The sequence below is a fragment of the Frankliniella occidentalis genome, unplaced genomic scaffold (genome assembly GCF_000697945.3).
Source record: "Frankliniella occidentalis isolate FOCC.00 unplaced genomic scaffold, Focc_3.1 Scaffold125, whole genome shotgun sequence".
Lineage (NCBI taxonomy): Eukaryota > Metazoa > Arthropoda > Insecta > Thysanoptera > Thripidae > Frankliniella > Frankliniella occidentalis.
In genome coordinates, this window is record NW_026267252.1 from 777,606 (window position 1) to 798,094 (window position 20,489).

At 38.6% G+C, this 20,489-nt stretch overlaps 4 protein-coding genes across 10 annotated transcripts; 2 read left to right on the forward strand and 2 right to left on the reverse strand.

The window, feature by feature from the left end:
* Positions 1–2,429: 2,429 nt before the first annotated feature.
* Positions 2,430–5,286, reverse strand: LOC113206829 (DNA primase large subunit-like). Of its 3 annotated transcripts, none has more exons than XM_026423082.2 (11): positions 5,187–5,286; positions 5,012–5,051; positions 4,777–4,931; positions 4,572–4,687; positions 4,260–4,478; positions 3,927–4,157; positions 3,638–3,772; positions 3,383–3,565; positions 3,087–3,282; positions 2,802–2,969; positions 2,430–2,683 (listed from the first exon to the last, which is right to left on the reverse strand). In XM_026423082.2, exons 3-11 carry the CDS (start codon positions 4,925–4,927, stop codon positions 2,547–2,549), a joined length of 1,536 nt encoding a protein of 511 aa, XP_026278867.1. In that variant the 5' UTR covers positions 4,928–4,931; positions 5,012–5,051; positions 5,187–5,286; the 3' UTR covers positions 2,430–2,546. The 3 variants fall into 3 exon arrangements, with proteins under 3 accessions (XP_026278867.1, XP_026278865.1, XP_026278868.1); XM_026423080.2 differs by having other exon boundaries at positions 5,171–5,257; XM_026423083.2 differs by lacking the exon at positions 5,187–5,286 and having other exon boundaries at positions 5,012–5,164.
* Positions 5,287–5,498: 212 nt separating this feature from the next.
* Positions 5,499–13,920, forward strand: LOC113206838 (E3 ubiquitin-protein ligase CBL-B). Of its 2 annotated transcripts, XR_008011498.1 has the most exons (6): positions 5,499–6,284; positions 6,828–6,974; positions 7,067–7,336; positions 7,420–7,639; positions 7,719–8,100; positions 8,754–13,920. XR_008011498.1 is itself a non-coding variant. In XM_026423097.2 (5 exons), the coding sequence occupies exons 1-5, from the start codon at positions 5,740–5,742 to the stop codon at positions 7,872–7,874; spliced, it is 1,338 nt and encodes a 445-aa protein (XP_026278882.1). In that variant the 5' UTR covers positions 5,499–5,739; the 3' UTR covers positions 7,875–13,920. The 2 variants fall into 2 exon arrangements, 1 of the variants encoding a protein (XP_026278882.1); XM_026423097.2 differs by having other exon boundaries at positions 7,719–13,920.
* Positions 13,917–17,361, reverse strand: LOC113206837 (uncharacterized). Its single transcript, XM_026423096.2, has 5 exons — positions 16,897–17,361; positions 15,879–16,790; positions 15,474–15,800; positions 15,114–15,368; positions 13,917–15,014 (listed from the first exon to the last, which is right to left on the reverse strand). Exons 1-5 carry the CDS (start codon positions 17,045–17,047, stop codon positions 14,416–14,418), a joined length of 2,244 nt encoding a protein of 747 aa, XP_026278881.1. The 5' UTR covers positions 17,048–17,361; the 3' UTR covers positions 13,917–14,415.
* A 290-nt stretch (positions 17,362–17,651) lies between these two features.
* On the forward strand, positions 17,652–20,483 carry LOC113206828 (leucine-rich melanocyte differentiation-associated protein). 4 transcript variants are annotated; one of them, XM_026423078.2, is made up of 7 exons: positions 17,652–17,833; positions 17,912–18,077; positions 19,128–19,355; positions 19,428–19,567; positions 19,658–19,772; positions 19,856–19,949; positions 20,030–20,483. In XM_026423078.2, exons 2-7 carry the CDS (start codon positions 17,994–17,996, stop codon positions 20,107–20,109), a joined length of 741 nt encoding a protein of 246 aa, XP_026278863.1. In that variant the 5' UTR covers positions 17,652–17,833; positions 17,912–17,993; the 3' UTR covers positions 20,110–20,483. The 4 variants fall into 4 exon arrangements, with proteins under 4 accessions (XP_026278863.1, XP_026278864.1, XP_026278862.1 ...); XM_026423079.2 differs by having other exon boundaries at positions 17,713–17,728; XM_052270510.1 differs by lacking the exons at positions 17,652–17,833; positions 17,912–18,077 and adding exons at positions 18,498–18,515; positions 18,699–18,881.
* The last annotated feature ends 6 nt before the right edge of the window (positions 20,484–20,489 follow it).

The following is a 20,489-nucleotide window of genomic DNA, read 5'->3' on the forward strand; positions in this document are numbered from 1 at the left end:
GGAGTGGGAGGGCCTCGGCCACGCATGCGCCACCCCCTGCCCGCCCCACACCGCGGCCATGCTCCGCCCCGCGCCCGCCCCCGGCCCCGGTACGGCACACCGCCCTGCTTAGCGACTGAACGGCATCGGCCCGCGTGGTAATGCTCAGATTTTTACAGGATTTTTGTCAATGACGTTGCGACGGCAGGCAGTGATGCCCTTACCCTGCGCCTGTCACGCAGCACCGAGTGTGAGTGTGTGAGAGAGAGGGGGGGCTCGGTCATCCCCTCCCCCCACCCTCTCCCTCTCACCCACTATCGTACAGTTCAACTACGCCCCTGCCCGGTGCCCGTCAGTCACCCAGTAAATCATAGCAGGCGCCCCACGACCTCAGCCTCGCCGCTCACCTCCGTGTCGCGCTCAGACAGGGTCGACTAGTTCAGCTTCGCTAATGACTCTCCAGCCTGTCACGTGCAATTTTTCGACGAGCCGCAAAACGCGAAGCCGAGCGCGCGCGCGCCCTCTTTGGGGGCCGTGCTTGGTGCGAGGGACCGCAAGAGGGGCGGCGGGGGCAGGGCGTTCCCTCGAACTTAGTAGATGTAGAGAACCGCCTCGAGAGACCCCGCTGCTCGCGCTTGCTTGGGCTCGCGCACACGGCGTGCTCGCTCTCTGTCTCTCCGAGTCCTCGGCAGTCAAATTCAACGGGGAGAGAGTCTCTCGAGAAAGTCTTCTTTTTGCCTCTCTCCCGCTCTGAGACGTAAGCCTCCTCTATCTCTCTCTCCCTCTTCCTTTCATCCCCCCGCGCCTGCCTCGCCTCGGCCGGGGCATCTATCAGCCCTGCGCCACGCCACGCCACGTCCGCCTTCTGATGACGGCCGGTCCCAAGTGTCCCTCATCCTCATTCCGGCCGCTCTCCTCTGGCTCCTCCTCTCCTCCTGGATGGCGCCGAGCTTGAGGTCGGCCAGGGCACGGCACCACCGCCGCTCCTCTCGCGGCACATTATTCTGAATCAAGCCCTCGGAACGTGTCTAAAATATTTATGGCGCGCCTTCTCACGGTTCTGTTCTCTTCAAACAAGAAGAGCAGCAAGTAAGTGAAACCGGGGAGATGGGGGGGAGGGGGGAAGCAAGGAGGTGGATGGGGGTGAAGGACACACCGCAATATCCACCCGCCGGGGCCCAGCATAGCCTTGAACAAGCAGCATATCGCAAGGGAAAGCGCCCGACGCGCACACGCACACACAGCTATGAAGCGAAATTGCACTACCGACCGACCAGGGGGCAAAAATAGAAATAAGCGAGGAAAGCAGCGCACGAGGAAAAAATGAATGAACAGAAATTTCGACTCTTAATTATCTTATTTGTTTGAAAGTTCGTGATTTTTATTGTACTATTTTTTGCCGTGCGCGTGCAACGCGGAATTAAAACTTCGAAAGAGTCTTTGGAAAAGTAAAGAAAAGCACAGGGAATTCCCCTTCACCTCGAGTCCGCAAAGCTGTGCACCCAGGTAGAACACGTTTGTCAAAATGATGTCAGAATGACCTCATTTTGACGCTCATCGTCAAGATTTACTGCGGCTAGGCAGACAGATTGAGCTCATTTTGACGTCAAAAGAGGGTCATTGACGAGTTTTTGACGATTGTGTTCTACCTGGGCACCTTTTCCCTCGGCCCGAGCGAGCAGGTGACGCGACACACCCTCCTCCTCCTCCTTCCTCCGTTCCGGATACGCGGGTTCTTGTTTTCACGCCTGTTACGTAATGCAGTTGATGTTGTGACGGTGTAATGCACGCGTGTAATTCATCTTTGCGCTTCGTTAGTTCTGGGCCGGGGGGAAGGGAGAGGGAGAGGGGGTGCGGCTTCACCTACCCCCCGCCAGCGCGCTTTACAAAACACCGCGGGGAATACTAAAACACTCGACAACACAATGCTCCCCCACCCTGCCTCCCTCTCCCTCTCCGACTGGCTGCTGCGTTCTCCTTTGCTCCCTCGCCCAGCACGGGCCCGTCTCCGTCTCTCCCGCTCCCCTCTCTCCTTTGACTCGGTCGTTTTGATGGATTAACTCAACGCGTGTTCCCCCTCGCCCTTGCACCCCCTCCCCCTCCATCCCCCGCAGCAGTACTTTGTTTTCGCCGTCTCTCACTCACTCACTCTCTCTCCCTCCCACGCGTTCACTCCATCTGTCGGTGGCTGGTGTAACGCTGGTTCCCCGTGATAAAGTACCGGGAATAAAACCGTCCTCTCTGACTTATCTATGTATATCTGCCACGGGCTGGGCCGGTGGTCCTTCCCTTCCCAGCGCTCGCCGCCGCCGGGGCCGGGGAGTGCAGGCAACACGCTGTGCAGCCACAGCTCAAGTCGGCACGAGGGCGGGCAACGTCCTCTGAAGCATTCAAGGGAATTCCGAGAGAGTTTTCCCGCAAGAAGACTGTCACTAGAATTGAAAACACAATTTCTGGTTTATATGTACATAAGACTTATATTATTTAGAATTTGTACACACACAAGTTTAGAACAGATTTTTCTTTTTGATCACAGAACACAGTAGATAAAAATTTGGCCGATTAAATCATGCGACATCCATGTCTATGCTGGATAGATCAATGTCTCCTCCCCAAACATCCTCTTCCACCTTTTCTTGTTTAACAGGTTTGGGTTTTGAAGGATAGTTATTTGGTTGACTGTGCTGGCTGTTTTGGCTCATGGCTGAAAAACAAAAACAAATAGCATATTGGCACAAAAAAAAATGAATGTCAAAGATATTCCTGTCAAAAAAAGAGAATGAAACAAAGAAAAGAAGATAGACTAATTTAAAAATGCTTACGTTCTTGCTTGATAGCTGGTCTATTCCCGAGAGCAACCTGACTTTCTTCAAAATACTGGTTTGGATGTTGGATTCCATTTGATGGCTTTCCGTGGGTCGCCTCAAAGTACTTGCCACATGCCACTTGATAGTGGTTTCCTTTGACAAGTTCAGAAATTTCTCCCACATCTGAAGGAAGAAAACAAATTACTAAAGCACAACTAATTTACCGAAAGTGATAAAAAAGTGCAATTTGGCAGAGAATATGCAACCATAGAAAATGTGTGAACAGGTCAGGTATCTTACACTGGCTTGAAATTCCATAAGCTTGCAGTTTATTTGCCAAAATTTTAACATCAGAGTGCTTGAACGGACACCCATGATGATCTCCAGGACCAACACTAGAGCAGATGATTTTCATACAGCTGTAAGGGGTATAGTTAGTACGTTTACCCTCTTGACCATAATTATAGCGAACATTGTACGCATGTTCCTTTTCAAACTGTGTCATAAAAGCAAAAAATAATTAAAAATTATCGCCAAAACGGTCAAATTGTTAAAATCAGTAGATGGGATACACCAAAACTATTTGTCAAACTCACCTTATCTACATCCATGATTCTAGTGAACTCCTCCCGCCAGAAACGCATGGCATCTTGTAATGAAACACCAATTCCTTTAAGGAACAAGCCATACTGCAGCCGACCAAAGTGCCTAAGGTGGTGATGAGTACGGAGTGCCTCATGTAGAAATCTCATACATAATGGGTATGAAGCCCTAGCATGCTTTAAAAATAGGGTTTTTTTTAGAATTGAGATTTATTGAAAGAAAGAAAAAAAGTGAAAAGAATATCTTACCTTATCCAAGTCCTCAATACATATTTCCCCACCTTTGGGTGTTTTGAAGTCCTCTCCCACATAACTTGTATGCAGGCCCTTAAGTAGGGGCACTAATCTTTCATCATCAACATTGGGGAGTCTTCGGTACGTCATCTAAGAATACAACCAACCAAGGTTTTTAAAAGAAAAGCGCACACGGACACACACACACAACAAAAAACAAAAAAACAAAAAACCAAACCCAAAAAGCACAAAAATAAAACGGGTTTTAAAAAGATGCAAAGGAGTAGAATATTAAATGGAATACCATTAAAGCTTGGCCTAAAGTTGCCCGGTAGACTGACGACATGACCGCAACAAACTCAGAACTTGGAATGTAAGCATATCCAGCTTGCACAAAGACTTTGCGCGATCTTACAAGTTCTAAAACATCTGTGAAGGGAACACGGAAAAAGTCTTTTTCTGAGAGAAGTGCAGTGGAACCATACGTTGATTCATACAATGATGGCATTATGGCATCCTTTTCTTCTGCGGATATCTGCAAGCCATCACATAGTTAATATTTGTTTCTATTCATTGAGATATAAAAAATATGGAGCAGAAGCAAACATATTCTTGAGTCAAAACGAAAATTACTCACAGGAGAATAGCTAAGGTTGTTCATGTTCAAAAACTCACGAATTTCGTCAGCATTCAATGACATAAAACGTAATTTAAAAAGTTCCAGTTCTCGGGCAATAAACCAACGTCGCAGCTCATCTGATCGGCAATATGCTAATCTCAAAATAAAATGCGAAAGGTGGTCCTTTTTACGATACTGAAGTTCTGCATCAGTTTGCTTGCATGTGGGGGCAGTACTCTAAAATTTGTGAGATTCATATTCGTTCAATACATTAAAAAAATTGGTTACTCAAATAATAATCACCAATTTTGCATAACTAATTACACTCACCATTTTGTAAAAGTTCTTGAGTCCTTGCTTGGTCATTTCTTCACAAAGAGATGCTTTCCATTCATCAGAAAATTTGTTTGCACCCTTCAAATTAACAAGTTCCAAACACCGCAACACTGCAAGATTTAATAATAATAATAACTTGTAACAGTTTTATGTCTCAGTACATTCATTGTCAGGAAATAAAAATCTATTAGAAACTTGCCTTTTAACCTCTCCAAGGCCAAATCTTCAAATTCTGACAAAGAAATTTCAGTTATCGGAGGTATGTAATACATTTGCAAATTGTGGGGATAAAGCTCAGCCAAGCTACCGGCTACGACTTTCGTGACTTTCCTCCGCCGTGATATGTCCATTTCACTATTTAAAAACACAAAGAAAATTTTATTTGATAAAATGTTATTTAATTTGATTTGGAATGAACAAGATAAACTTTGTACCAAGGTTAGTTTGAGCCGGTGTGGAAAAAAGAAGTAAAAGCTGAAAAGAAAAATATTCTTTTGAAAAGATGGATGGACAAATAGCACAAATAACCACGTTCAAACTAAGAATATTCATCGACAAAATCAAACTTTCCACAGAAGAAATATTCAACAAACCATAAAACAAACATACACTGTCAACCACTATAGAAGGGCCTCTTTCCCGCCAAATAGTAAGGAAAAAAACCTCCAGGAAGCTAACAGCAGAAAAAATTAAATCTTTTTCTCACACAGTATATTTATAACTGAATGAAAGAAAAAGAATTCTCCAAAACGATACAAAAACATTTTTTTGAAATGATTTTTGTTTCAGTGTCTACTTTAGTGATTTTTTCTTGATGTCTTGTCGCTACGTAGACGCTAATTCATTTTGCAGCAGTTGGCCTTTCCGATTCCATTTTAGGGCCTTCTATCATGTGTATTTTACAGCTTGGATCTAACTTGGATCAAACGTCTCGCTAGAAGGCAGCTAGTAGGATGCGGTGATGAATGGCGATGCATCCGTCTGGTTTTTCATTCAGTGAAAATGCGACTTCGTACAGTGAGGTGAAATGTGTTCGAGCGCTGTGACAAGAGTGTGTTGTTATTTACATCGCTGCTCCAGATGTGTTGTTTGAGTGTCTCCATCATCGCAAGTTTTGAACAAAATAGGCCTAATCCGTGCTCGGGCTATACTAGATTTCATAATGGCTGCAAATAGAAACCGAGCCACTCAACACAAAAATATATCTTCTATTTTGTCAAAATTGCACGGCGCATTTGCGGATGCAATGGCGCCTCCTAAGTTAGCGACGGACAAGAGAACTTTGGACAAAACATGGAAACTTATGGACAAAGTGGTGAAACTCTGTCAACATCAGAAGATGAACTTGAAGAATTCTCCTCCCTTCATTTTGGACATTTTACCAGATACGTACCAACGGCTTAGATTAATTTATTCCAAATACGAAGACAAAATGATTGTGCTTCACAGTAATGAACATTTTAATGTGTTCATTGTAAATTTAATGAGAAAATGTAAGCAAGCCATAAAGCTGTTTAAAGAAGGAAAAGATAAAATGTTTGACGAAAATTCACACTACAGAAGGAATTTAACCAAATTGAGCCTTGTATTCAGTCATATGTTGAGTGAGCTCAAAGCCATCTTCCCTAATGGTACATTTGCTGGTGACCAATTTAGAATTACTAAGAGCGACGCAGCCGATTTTTGGAAAAGCAACTTTGGGAACAGGTAAGGTTATGTTACCTACAGCACTTTCTCTTCTCCAGGCACTCCTGAAATTTTACAAATTTTAATTTATTCTTTTCTATGTGACCACACTCTTCAACCATAAATTATTGTATAATATATCATCCAGTAAACCATACAGTAAAAATGATTCTATTTTCTATATACTTTTACAATTTGTCATTTATATGTCAATTATAAAAATTACCCCAATTTTTAAATATAATGTCTATCTGTTGTATAATGTGATCTCTCGGCATTTACTTATCTTCTAATTGTGTAGAGCTCTGCAACCTCCTACACTGTGGATAAAGATGCAAATCTTTTTTCTTTGGAAATGTCCCATTGCTCATCACCATTCCCTTTTATGCCCCAGTCACATCCTGAATAAACTCCTTATCAGTTCCTGTTGGAGAGTGTCAGTGTCTAATTGAGTCATATTAGTGCTGTGTTGACAGTGAGTCAACTTCCTAGCCTTGGATGCAGGGCAGTAGTATTGAATAATGCGTGTTTTGCTTCGCACATTAATGACATATATTCTTTCAGCACCCTGGTTCCGTGGAAGATTTTTCGGCAGGCTTTAAATGAAGTGCATTCTATCAGCTCTGGATTAGAGGCAATGGCTTTAAAGTCTACTATTGACCTTACATGTAATGACTATATCTCAAACTTTGAATTTGATGTATTTACAAGGTAAACAATTTTGAAATTATTCTTTGGTAGTTGTGCTTTAAAAGTGTTCGATATCCTTATCCACCTTGTTCTCTTGGCTTTTTGTTTCACAGGCTATTTCAGCCATGGACTACTTTATTAAGAAACTGGCAGATACTTGCGGTTACTCATCCGGGCTATGTTGCATTCCTAACATACGATGAAGTGAAAGCAAGACTTCAAAAATATATCAATAAACCTGGCAGCTACATGTTCCGTTTGAGTTGCACTCGTCTTGGACAGTGGGCAATTGGATATGTCACAGCTGATGGAGACATATTACAAACAATTCCACAAAATAAGTCACTTTGTCAAGCACTTTTAGATGGATACAGGGAGGGATTGTTAGTATCAGATCCTAATCAATTCAACAATGATGCAATATTCTCCTTGTCTTTCATTGAGTTAATTTGTCTTTCATTCACAGTTACCTGTATCCTGATGGCCGCAATGTGAACCCTGACCTTTCATGGGCTGTGCAACCCACCCCTGAAGACCACATTGCTGTCACTCAAGAACAATATGAGCTTTATTGTGAAATGGGCTCTACATTCCAGCTCTGTAAAATTTGTGCAGAGAATGACAAAGACATTCGCATTGAACCATGTGGTCATTTACTTTGCACACCATGTCTGACATCATGGCAGGTTTGTATACTGATGATGGTTAAGAGTTCATTCAATGCTTTATATGATCCTAAAATGCTATCTGCACTTCATTTCACAGGACTCTGAAGGTCAGGGCTGCCCATTCTGTCGAGCAGAAATTAAAGGCACAGAACAGATTGTTGTGGACCCATTTGATCCAAAACACCAGCACAAGGCTAGCTCTTTTAAACAAGTAGTCGACTTAGATGATGATGATGGAGATACATCAGAATAGCAATTGGCCTCCGCTGCCGCCCTAGTTGATGCCGCCTTGTCTTCATCCCTTCCCCTTGAACCTCCACCACGGCCCCCACGAACTGATGCTTCTCCATGCCCACCCCGTCCTCCAAGGTACGGGCGACCACCGCGACCTCCAAGACCTCCTCGGCTACTTCTGCCTAAGTCTTAGAAATAGAAGCAGTCTTTGGTGGCCCATATCCTCCTACTACAGAAGCAATAAGGTTCTAGTTTCGTTGTATAGAATTTTTACATTATCTGTTTGAAGTTTATTTCCAAGTTACCTCGTGCACTTGTGTATCAGGCTGGGCCTGATATTTCTTGTTATAGCCGTAACAATGCTAGGCTGGACCTAGCCATGCTTCTTCATAATAATCTTTGCTGTTGATCCCTTTCATGTAGAGTATGGTCTATATTTTTTATTATTGAAATTAGACGTGGAATATACCACATCACAATTTTTAAGTGCACAAGGTTACCTTGGGTTAAACTATTGAACTCCTATTCAATTTCCACTTCTAAATTTCATAACATTGTAAATTTTATCAGAAAAATGATGGAAATAAATCAGTAATTGCATCATTTTTTCTGATATCAGTACTGATCAATTCAACATCACTGACTCATACCTAGTGGTAAAATGAGCGACATATATGTATAATATGGAACTGTTAATTTCCTCACAGTGGACACTCGAAGACTTATTTGTGTTGTTCTGTGACATCACCTGTGTAATATTTTTTGTTTTCTATGGCTTATCAAGTTTTGTTCAGTTTCATTGTTTGTAACAAACTTTGTACATTCATTATGTACTATTGTATTAATTTTGCTCTTATGTTTCCTGTTTTAATTTGTATTCTATTTTTGTTCAATATAGGTACTTTTCATATTTGTTTAGATTCTCAAAGGGAAGTATCACTGAGTCAGCAAATGTTCCGGCATTTGTGGTGTTGTTCAATGGGGTGACAGCGGCAGCGGCCCAGAGTTCCTCTTCAGATTCCTGGAGGTCATCTGATAGACAAACTATTGTTGTTGAAAATGTTTTGTGCTGAAATGTGTGATAGCAAGACTAAAAGACATTATACATCATGTGTATTCCAATGAAGAATGAGCAAGATGAAACTCCTCACTGTTGTGTAAATGTACCAACTCAATCATGTAAACTATTTGAAGTATTGAGAGTTGTACCTGTTTTTCATGCTTTTATATCTGACAGGTAGTAGATTTGTCAGACATGTAACTCTTAGGTATGAGAACAAGTTAGGTTAATTGCAATAGGAAAGTAATTGTAATAACTGTGCTCTCTTTACAATGTTGTTGGGTTCTATGAGTAGTCATTTTGTTTTTAGACTTCTAGAAATATTATGATGATTGGAATACTCTTTGGTGCAATGGCCCAAAGTCACTCATGTTAACATTTTTTTTCTCTATGCTTTGGCCCCCTTTCACGGGTTTCTGACTGTGTGAAAACTCACACATGTTTTAAAAACACTCTAATGCATAAACTTGTTTTATAATATATATTTACTTATGAGTTTTAATTTTGTTTGTTACGTTTCTTTTAGTTTTATGAGAATTTTTATAATGTGTTGGCTGTGGTATCATTCATGTAACTATGAAGAGGAATTTAAACCTAATCTTGCTTTTTAAATTTCCCATCACTCTTGCCATTAAATTGTATATTCTAACAGTGGAGGAGGGCCTTTTGTTATTCTTATTGCAGTTCCCATGTGTGACTCTGGTTGTCTTTGATTGATTGCCACTGCTAGCCTATCTTATTGCCAGATAGTACAATGAACTTGTAGGAGGGAAGACCATTTTAAATATTATAGAATGTGGTCTGACGTCTTTGAATGTCTAGCATGTTATTTATTAAATCAAACTCCAAGCTGTTCTTATAAAATCATATTTTTTATGCAATTTCTGTATGTGTATTTTAATTAATCTGTTAAATATATGTTTCTTACTCATAAATCATAAAAGTGACCAAAGAGCAGTTGTCGCTGCATTTGCATGGGAATAAGATGACTGTTTGATTTCTGTATCCTCTAAAAGAAATTAGTTTGTAATTCCTTGAAGCTGTGGTGAAGGTAAAATGATAAACCATCACAAAAAATTTCAATAGCAGTACTTTAATTTGGTACTACTGAAGGTAGTTGAGGGAGGATTTCTAAATGGCTAAATCAATTTGGTCTTTGTGTCTAATTTTTGAAACTGTTTGTTGGTACTGTCAGTCTAACTCTTTACTTTAAATGTTGCTGCATGCCTCTTGCATTCTCCTTGGTTACTGCATGGCTCCTATTATTTACCACAGAGTTACTGTTGAGGGAAAGCTTGCGCTATCATGGAATATTTACGGGAGTGCTGTTCCCTGAGTTAATTCATAGAAGCATTCTTGAAGTCTGATTCCTTAACCTGGTCTTTTCTGCTACTAAAAGAAACAGTCTTCTTTTATTTATATTTTTAGTCAAAACATATGAATTTTAAGCTTGATATTACATATACTGTAGGATGCTCTTACATTTGTAAAACATGCCCTTCGAAATTTAATACACACATTAGTAAGCTACGTTTTACTTAACCCGTTTTGACGAAATGCTTAAACTTTTTGCCCTTCATGCTTGCTTGGTTATTTGTCAATTAGGTAATGCACTCTTTAATCTCATAGTACTGTGTATGACCTCTAATACGTCTTTTTGCTCTTGAAAATTTGCTCTCATTTTGTTCCAATGATGGAGATAAAGAGGCGAACTGGAGTGTTATGCAAGTATACTTTGTGACTAGACTGACCTCCACCATAGTCATCTTTCATGTTCCAGCACTAATAATTAAGTCATCCTGAAGCACAATCTAATTCACTGTGTCATTGTATCTAGTATCTTGAAGATGTGTGTTAACCATATGTAATTTGTTGTGAATTTTTTTTTGTCTCTCAAAGGTTAAACACTGTTATCATTATACAGTTTCTGGCATTTATTACGTGACATAATTTCAATTTCATCATATTATTAAATTATAATCAAAATAAGTGTAGACTGGGAAGAAGCGTCGTATATTCAGATAATTTTAATTGGATTGTGTGACTTCAGGTCTTCCATTGTTACTGAGACTGATGTGCTTGTGAGCAATATTTGTGGTATTGACCTTGCCTGCCATGTAAATCAAACCTAAAGTTGGCCTTAGAAAGTAGAAATCGTCTGTCATATGTCTTTGCTTCTCTCATTTTGGTAAAAAATTTGGTTGATTTATTTTGACTAAACCTTATTTTTATTGAATTTACACTAATCCAGTTCTTGAAATTTTTTATTCATATCACTTTTGGCTGAAAAGTACCCTTTAAAAACCAAAACCTTTAAAAAAAATAAAAAAAAATCAGATCAGTCAAGTATTTTTCCACCAAAGCTCGACTGGATCCTTATATTTATCTTTGAAAAGAGACTAAATCACACCTCACATACTGCACAAATTTATTGTTCTATTTGTTTCTGGCAAGATGTGCTGTTGCTTCTGTTGTCCTTTTCTTTGTTTTGAATATTTGTGTTTACTTACCAAATTTCAATTTTTGCCTTTTAGAAATTGTCTTAAGGTGCACTCAGCAATGTAGGTTTGAAATGTCTTGTTCTAAAATAAAACTTAAACTACCGTCAAGACATAATTTGTGATATACTGGGCAAATATAGAATACCATAGTGTACATACTACTTGAAATCGCCTACCTCCCACCCTTAACTGAATTATTTATCCCATACAACTATGTTTCTAAATTGGTAGGTGTTTAAAACTAATTAGTACTGTGTGCCTGAAGGTTTGGGAATTACATGGTTTGAGGTATGTATTTTCTTGTGTTCTCCTCAAGTTCAGATATGAATGTTAATTGTTTTCTGAGACAAACTGGAACCCTAAGGTTTAAAAATAAATATCTGCCAGTGTGAAGCAGACTCACTTTTTTGTTCTATCCCTGAACTTTGGAGAATTAAATGTCTTTTGTGATGGATCGGGACCAAGGTAATGTATTACCAACTAGCCTATCAGTAGAAAATTTTCTTTTCCCACTTAGCCTAAACATTTTATTTTGTTTCAAAACTCTGTGAGTGCTTTGTTTTAGTTTTTTTTTCATATTAATCTGCCAGGGTAGTTGGAACCCTACCAAATGTGTCTTTATTTCTTTAACTGTATCCAGTTTGCCTCCCCTTTGTATTTTATGAAAACATACTTTCTTTTGTGCTATATGAACAAGATATTTTAATAACACTGCTGACTGCACCTTTCCGTTGTTGGTAATGTGACATTGGCAAAGTCACCAGTGCCAAATTGCTGTGTATATATTCAAGTTAGATTAGAAATAGTATTATATCTCTTCCTCTTAGTTCATAAGAACCGCTCATGCGAATGTTGAAATCATTTTAATATGTCAACAGTAAGTAGGCATTAAAATTTGTAGATAAAATCTATTTATTTTTTGTGATTCATTAGTAGATGCCTTTTCTAATATTACTTCCAGTTATGAGAGACATGCACCCGCCACACAAGAATGTGCAGTTCTACACTGTACAATGTTGGACTTGCAGAACTTGCACAATGTATGACGGATAAAATGTCTGCTGTACTAATGTTTGTTAATAGTGCTGGCTTTGTCATACATATGATGTGATTTTATTGATAATAGGTCAAATGTATTTCTTTTTTTCAATGATCACTTGTTCTTCAATTTGTAAGTAAAGTGTTAAGTCTCTCATATTTACAGAACAGCTTCTCTTGTGTTCATTAGGATCCCTCGCATGATTTGCATAACATGTTATGATTAGAGTTAGGTAAATGGCTAAACCAGATATTAGCAGGCTAAACATAAGATCAGCAACCAGGTTACTTCGTTAATCCTTGGCAAAGCCCTTTTCACCACGGGCTAATCCTATGTTTAGTGGGACACCTAGCTCTAACCACTAACCATGGCACAGATGTAACTATCAAAATCCCCATTTTGCACACAGTATGAAATATTTTTTAACCATTTCCATTTGTAATGAAATGTCTTGAGTTCACAAAAATATGATTCTCTTTCAACTCCCAAAACTTGTGGAGTTGTTGTGCCCGATTAAAGTGATGTGTTGTTCACTAATTTTCTTGTTTTTCATCAAATTCTTTTCTTGTTTGATACCCTTCATCTGTTGCACCTTGCAAATTTATTCTCACATTACAAAAGTGATATATTTTTGTGTTCTGTATGCAGCAATAAGCTTGAACTAATACTTGTCAAATCAGTTTTCAGTATTACTTGCTGCATGATACTTCTAGATTTTCTTTTCAACTTGAGAATGTGCATCAAAGCTGTTGGATCCTTGACCGAACATCTTTAGTATGACTTCACTTTGAAGAGGATACCAAAACAAACATTACTGTACAATACCTTGTTTTCTGAGGGTTTCTAGATGGTAGTCACAATCAGCTACCTTTTACAGAACATTAAAGAGGGACTAATGATTGCTGATTTTTAGTTCTGCATGTATGTCATTTTATTTATGCATGCTCTTTCCTAGATTTTTTTTTTTTTTTTTTGGAGGTTTAACAAGTCCTCTATTTGAAAATTAATGTTAAAGAAAAAGGAATACATATCTTTCATGTGAGTTTCTTCTCTTAGATTTCATTGGATTGCTCTGGCAATTTCTGAGCCTGTGAGCCTACCTGTGCCTATAATTGGGGGACACATACACACACTCCATTATTCTATCTCCTCTTATGTTTTCTTTGGATTGTTTTGAAATGTGTTCTTTTGAATTAGGCGTTTCAGTGCTGGATGTGTATTATGGACCAAAATTTTACTTTCTCATTACTCCAGTTATACTTCGTAACAGATTATGGAATGCAGGTTAGTTATATTTTCACTTTAAATTACCTTGGTGTGTGTGTGTAAGAGAATTTATATTGCCTGGCTTTTTGCTCTTTATACGTATTTTATGTTACCCCATTTTCTCCCAAGACAACTGTTTTTAAATTGTCTGCCAAGGCATATGTAACAAGGATGCAAATAATAATCATAGAAAAGTGCAGTGTTGAGGTTTTATTACACTCCTGCTCAACAGCAACCTTCATTCACACAAACGACTAGAAAAACTGTAATATTCTACTTTGTCTAGTTAGGAAGTACCAAGTACCACCCAACAGTAGGACCTGCCAATATCATACAATAAAAGTAAATATTGATGAAATTTTTGTATACAACATACAGTGGCATTTTAAAACAATAGAGTAGATTAGAGCAATTTGAATCATCTCCATATATTTAAAATTGGCATAAACAAGCAAGTATGTATACTACCAAAATAAGCATTATATTTTATCACATATGACACACTATGCGACATATTTTGAAATCACAGTACAGGAACAATAATTTGATATCAAGGAAGGAAAGTCCTACAATAGTAATTGATTCTCTTTAACAGATAAGCCATCTATCCAAACTTCAAATATACATCTGAGAAAAAAACAATCCTTTTTTGATTGGTTCATAAAATAAATTGTGCATCTAATTCCAGAACAAGTTAGTATACCGATAGAGCATAATCATCTACATTAACAATATCTTGCAGCATGATAAATTTTCTTAATGGAACTGGCAATCCTGAACTTTCGACAGCTTTGAAAATATTTTCACCATGGAGAAAGCGATAACTTAATCTTGCTAACCCTGCCAGTGGCATTGGATTAAACTTCATTGAGGCAATCCATGAAGCTGCTGAATCATCAGAATATTTTTTATCTCTAAGGTCAGGTTTGTGGAAACAATTCCACAAATTCAAACCAGCATTTACCATTAGTTGTGCAATTACCAAACGTTGTGGTCTCTTTTTGAGGTAATCCTCACTTACTATAGGTGTGTGCTGTTGAAGTACATTGACATCAGCTCCATATTGTATAAGAAGTATCATTGCGTGATCTTTATCATGTACAAGTGCACGCACTAAAGGTGTATCGTATGCTGATGAACTCTCTAAGTTTAATAGACCTGAGGGACCACGATGACGTAGCAGAGACAATAGTATTTCCTGCAATGTACGATACTGTGCAGGACGAAGACACTCAATTGCTTCATGGAGGGGGGTACTTCCTGTGAGTCCATTTGGATAACTAGCCATAGCACCTGCAATAGACAGTAAAGTCAGAATTCAACAAGGTAAACAAAAACACTTAATTTTTCTACTACATGGAATTAGGTTTAAACTTCTTTCCTGAACCTTACCATTATACAATAACAAATTGACCATATCAGTTTGTCCTGAACGAGCTGCCAGTATTAGTGGTGTGTCACCACTATCATCTCTCAAGTTCACTATAGAACCCACTGATATGAGAAGTCTTGCAATATCTGGACAACGATGTAGAATTGCACAGTGCAGAAGTCGATCAGAGTGAGTAAGTTTAGCTCCTGCAGTTAGGAGTAAGCTAACAATTTCTTTTTCCTGTTGCCAGACAGCTTGGCAGAGAGGTGTATATCCTGAAGCCAAAAGACATTTACAAGTTACTGTATGAAATTCAAAATTTATAGATAGATAGCAAAAGTTAAGGGAAAGAATTTATAACATATATCAAGTTGAAGTACCTAAAATATCTTCAACATTGACTTTGGCCCCATGAGATATCAAGAGTTTAACCATATCATCAAGTCCCCTTGAGACTGCCAGGTGCAGAGGTGTGCGGTCACTTCTATCAAGAGCATTAACGCTAGCTCCATGCTTAAGGAGAATACTAGCTGTTTCAATAAACCCTCTTGCTGCTGCCATGTGCAATGGCCCTGTGCCATCAATACTTTTACGATTTACTTTTGCTCCACAACTAATGAGTAAAGCAACTGCTTCAGGATTGTCTCTTGCAGCAGCCAAGTGAAGAGGAGTTACATCATCCGAGTCTCCAACGTCAACTGAGCAGCCTGGAAAATTCAAGTATCATTTTAGTTCATAGAACAACAGACCATGGGGTATTAAAACATTAAAAGTAAAAAATGCACCAGCTCTTAGAAGAATGTGCAAAACTTCTATGTAGCCTTGCTCCGCAGCATAATGCATTGCACCCCGACGGTACATGTCTAACTGGTTGACATCAATGTGAAGAGAAGTATTGTCCCGGACTGACCTATCAACTGCACATGACTGTGCAAGGTAATCAGCATACCAACGATACAGGTCAACCCATGAATCGGAAGTTGTTGAATCATCCACAGGACTGTCAAATTCCTCAGGCTGCAATTCACAATCCCACTCTAAATTGTCCATATCATCAGGTGTTACTGGTTCTTTGACACTAACATCACAAAAGTGCCTTCCAGATTCATCCTCTGGTGGAGTTTTTTTTGGAGAATATTCCTTGTGGACCACAATATAATATCCTTGATTAGCTTCTGATTTTCCCCTATCATGCAGTGTTTGTCTTGTCTCTTCTGATCCAGAAACACAACAGTTTTGACTCTGTAAATCGCTGGTAAAAGTGGGATTTTTCATGTCGCTCCTGGTGTTTTTTGCCATATTGTCTTTTTGTCCTTTGCAGTGTCTTTGTTTACTTTTGTGGTTTTCCCTTATGACATCCTGTACCTCATCATCACTACTAATGCCATCCTGTCTATATTCAGAACAAAGAGAAAAATTTACTCCTTGAATGTCATGTTTATGTTTAGTTGGCTTTATCCGTCTATCAAATGTCAGGGTAGCACTTTTACGGGTCTTTGGGGAAGTACCACTACACCAAGAACCTGCTGATTCTCCCTCATGTCTTCTAGATATTTTTTGGGAAGTGTTGATAGTTTCTTGGGCAATAGGATCCAATACAGGTTCCAGGAGCATTCTTAAAATTTCAATATTGCCGAGATGAGCTGCAGTGCCCAATGGAGTTCGACCTGAGGGATGCGTTGAATTCACATTTACTCCTATCAAAAACAAAAATAAAGCACAGTCAGATTGTCTTTAATGGTAAATTATGATTCCAATGACTACATAACTCTCAATGTCAGAATATTAAGTGGCGTAAATTACCTTTTCTCACAAGTCCACGTACAGCTCTTGCATCACCTTGATTTATGGCAATGAAAAGTCTCTCCTCCCAAGACATGTTCCCCGTAGAAGATGACATTGATGGTGTGTCTAGATTACTTGAACAGTCAAGCTTGTTGAAAGTACTCGTCATATCTAAAGCCCTCTTCTCGTGTATCACATATTATTTAACAGGGCATTTGGTTTAACAAGGCATATGGAGACATTAAAATTATAAGTTCTTGAATGTTACAAGACATAAACATAACCTTCGATAGGTCAAAGATGTATAAATATCATACAACCGTGACTTTTCATGGCATATAAATGTGATTTTACTGATTACTGATTACATTTTATCATTCAATTCGATATAAAAACAGACAATACGACAAATTGTTCGTTCAACATCCTAATTCAAAGGATAACAACAGTGCTTCAGGCAGACGATGTGCAGCAGACAGCAGACAGCATTTTGTTTTGTTTGGAGTTCGTTTTACCTTATCCAGCCAACTTGCAAATTGGTATGACAAAATTGTGATAACGTCGATCCGAACTTGTAAACTGAAAAAAGTGAAACAGGCTCAAAAACATTCAAATAATAGTCTTTATCCCTTAAAAAAATTATTTTAAAAATAAATTTTACCATGAAACACTTGTGCATATTTTGACACGTGTAAGCACTTATAGATTATCCAGCTTGGGTCCTCATTACCTTCAGTGGAAAGTTTCATATTTTCTTAAGGTGGGTTACATGTACATTTCAAACATACGTGGTGATCCGCCGAACGCCCTCAAATTTGTTTACCCATTTTTTCTATCCACTGATTTTAAGGCATTTAATGAATTGAACATTCACTTATGTTTATTCTTCACAGTGATACTTTTTAGTCTGCCGTACATTATTTCATTTACTTATTTGGCTGACAATCCAGATTCAGTCAGTACACGTCTTTTTTTGGCTTCATGCCAATAACCTCATCAGATAGCCTTCATGTTTGTTTGGTTTCTGCTGCAGTTTGACGTGGTTTGACCAAGAGAGGACATCGTTACACAATCTTTCTTCCCCCTTCATCTTATTGCCTTTTTCTGGAGAAGTCATGGACTCTAAGTCCAAGTCCAGTCAAGATGATCAAGACTATGTCAAAGTTAATTCAACAGCAATTGTGTTCGATAATGGAAGAGTAAGTATGGATATTAAATGCCTGTTGGGTGGTATTTAAGGCCCCAAATTATCAGAGAATATCTTTTTGATAAACCTAACTATACCATTCAGCCTTTACTATTTGTTATTTTAAATTGTTATAAATTGATTTATGTAGAAGCACATGCACAGTGTACCTGTTGCTTCCTCTAGGGGACACATGGGGTTCGTATTACTGTCGACCTTCTGAGGGGCTTAGAGCCACTCCCATAATCTCATTATACCCCTTCCTGCTCTGCTGGTACACATAGCCCAAAGCGCTGTGGAGCAGTTGGCACAGTTTTGGGGTAGTCTGAGAGTGAAACTGAAGTGTTCATTTTGTTGAGTCAGTCCTCTGTTAACCTCAGGATTATCAACATAGGTGGAAGTATAATCTTAGCGTTTATGATAGAAGTTTGCTGTCCTTTTTTGAGATATGGTATCTGGAGCTTGACCTTTGAAGACTTTTCGTATATAAATTATGAATTACACATTACTTCTGTTGCTTTCTTTGTTTCCCTTCGTAAAGATCCATCTTGCTAGCTAGCAAGTGTTAGTTATGCCTTACTTAAAACCAGATAGTTCAAATAAGGAAAAAGCTAATATTGTCCAATATTTCAAGCTAACCAAAACAGAAGAAAAATTTAGCAACTCTCCCATCATTTTGCAAAGACGCAGTCGAAGTACAGGCCGAGGCCCATTTCTCAACAGAGGGGCAGTTCGTCAGCCTGTCAGAGATAGAAGTGCTGAATCTCATGTACTATACAGAGCTTGTGCCACAGATTCCCACTGCTTGGCTGCTCAGGTATTTACGGATGATCCCGATAAAACTTTGCATTTAAGTACAATTTGTAGTGTATTTCTAAAGATCAAGCAGATTCTAATACTTCCCAGAGGTATCTGCAGATTTTTTTTAGATAGCTTAAGTGAACTATGGTTAAATATAACCAAATTTGTTACTGATTATTTTTGTTATTCCAAATGTTGGAACCATTTCAGTAATTTTATTAGTATACAAGTAACTGACATTTATTTTGTTTGTTTATCACAGCTGAGTTTTGTGGGTCAAGAATGCCACCGTTTGCCATCTGTTCTCCCCAAGCTTTATGGACCTCGAGTGATTTCTCTTGATCTTAGTTACAACTGCCTGACAACATTGGCAGGAGTTGAACAGTTCCCCATCCTAGAAGAGCTTATTCTGGACAACAATCAACTGCCTGACAACACAACATATCCTTCTCTCCCTAATCTTCATACTTTGTCACTAAACAAAAATTGTGTAAGTTATAATTTTAATTAATTTATTGTTTCTATTATATTTATTTGTCATAATACTAAGGTTCATATTCAGATTAATAACTTAGACCTGCTACTGACAAAAGTTAGTCACCAGCTACCTTCGCTGCGGTACTTAAGTTTGCTTGGAAATAAGGCTTGCCCTAATCAACTCTCTGACAAAGATAAAGATGAAGAAGATTATCAGCGATACAGGTATATAACCATGTAGAGCTGGGATAAATTTTCCCTCTGTCATGTAGTGATTACTAACATATTCAGCCCTATTAATTTAAATGTTTGTAGATATTATGTTATTCATCACTTACCAAAGCTGCACTTTCTTGACTCGAGACAAGTCAATGATGTAGAGCGCCAGGAAGCACAACAAAGAGGACAATTCATGCGAATAATGAGACCAGTCAGTACTCATTGTTTTTTCTGTTTTAAAGATTCAGCCTAAAATTAAAACGTCAGTTATTGTTTTATTTTATTGTCTTTCAGTCAAATACTACAAGAACAGAGGAAGAAACATCAACTCAGCATAGTATATATTCACCATTACCAAACAGTGGGAGAGATGGAGGAGACCATCAAGGTGAGCCATAATTAAATGTCAACTGTTTTAAGCGATTTTACCAGCGTTTTTGGTCAATTTCTTTGTTATTTATGTTTTAGGTGCATATGGAAGATGCAGATACAGATATTCAGGAAAACATTCTGAGGGAAATAGATTCATCCAAAACAGCGATTTGTGAGTGTCATCATAGACCTGAGTAAGAAATTTGGGGTTGAGTTTCTCTGTAGCAGTGGATTGAAAGTAAAAGGTGCTTGGGTTTTGATGTCTGGTGAAGTGAGAGATTATAATGTTTATGGAGGGAGCACTTGCAAGGTTGTTCATCATTTTTCATTGTCTTTACCATCCGTATTAGTCTTCTGCATGCTAAATTTTGTCACCTTTTGACTGACTGGTATCAAACAGAAATTTATTGATTTTTAAAACAAACTCAGGTTAATAGTAAGAAAATAGAAAAAGGGTAGCACTGAAAAATAAATCATGTGCTGTATAAAAAGCTCTTATTTTGCTAGGGGATGTGACTGTTAGTGTGCCTTGTGTCACATTATTTTTATTTGTGGC

Bases quoted from the DNA above. Each gene is read 5' to 3' on its own strand.
- LOC113206829 (XM_026423082.2), bottom strand. From the start codon at position 4,927: ATGGACATATCACGGCGGAGGAAAGTCACGAAAGTCGTAGCCGGTAGC. The intron at 3,566-3,637 runs GTAAGATATTCT...CTATTTTTAAAG, and splicing joins GTATTGAGGACTTGGATAAG to CATGCTAGGGCTTCATACCC. The intron at 3,283-3,382 runs GTGAGTTTGACA...TTTATGACACAG, and splicing joins GAATCATGGATGTAGATAAG to TTTGAAAAGGAACATGCGTA.
- LOC113206838 (XM_026423097.2), top strand. From the start codon at position 5,740: ATGGCTGCAAATAGAAACCGAGCCACTCAACACAAAAATATATCTTCT. The intron at 6,285-6,827 runs GTAAGGTTATGT...ATATTCTTTCAG, and splicing joins AAAAGCAACTTTGGGAACAG to CACCCTGGTTCCGTGGAAGA. The intron at 7,640-7,718 runs GTTTGTATACTG...TTCATTTCACAG, and splicing joins CATGTCTGACATCATGGCAG to GACTCTGAAGGTCAGGGCTG.
- LOC113206837 (XM_026423096.2), bottom strand. From the start codon at position 17,047: ATGACGAGTACTTTCAACAAGCTTGACTGTTCAAGTAATCTAGACACA. The intron at 15,801-15,878 runs GTGCATTTTTTA...TGAATTTTCCAG, and splicing joins GCACATTCTTCTAAGAGCTG to GCTGCTCAGTTGACGTTGGA. The intron at 15,015-15,113 runs GTAAGGTTCAGG...TGTCTATTGCAG, and splicing joins CAATTTGTTATTGTATAATG to GTGCTATGGCTAGTTATCCA.
- LOC113206828 (XM_026423077.2), top strand. From the start codon at position 18,636: ATGCCTTACTTAAAACCAGATAGTTCAAATAAGGAAAAAGCTAATATT. The intron at 18,882-19,127 runs GTATTTACGGAT...TGTTTATCACAG, and splicing joins CCCACTGCTTGGCTGCTCAG to CTGAGTTTTGTGGGTCAAGA. The intron at 19,356-19,427 runs GTAAGTTATAAT...GTTCATATTCAG, and splicing joins TGTCACTAAACAAAAATTGT to ATTAATAACTTAGACCTGCT.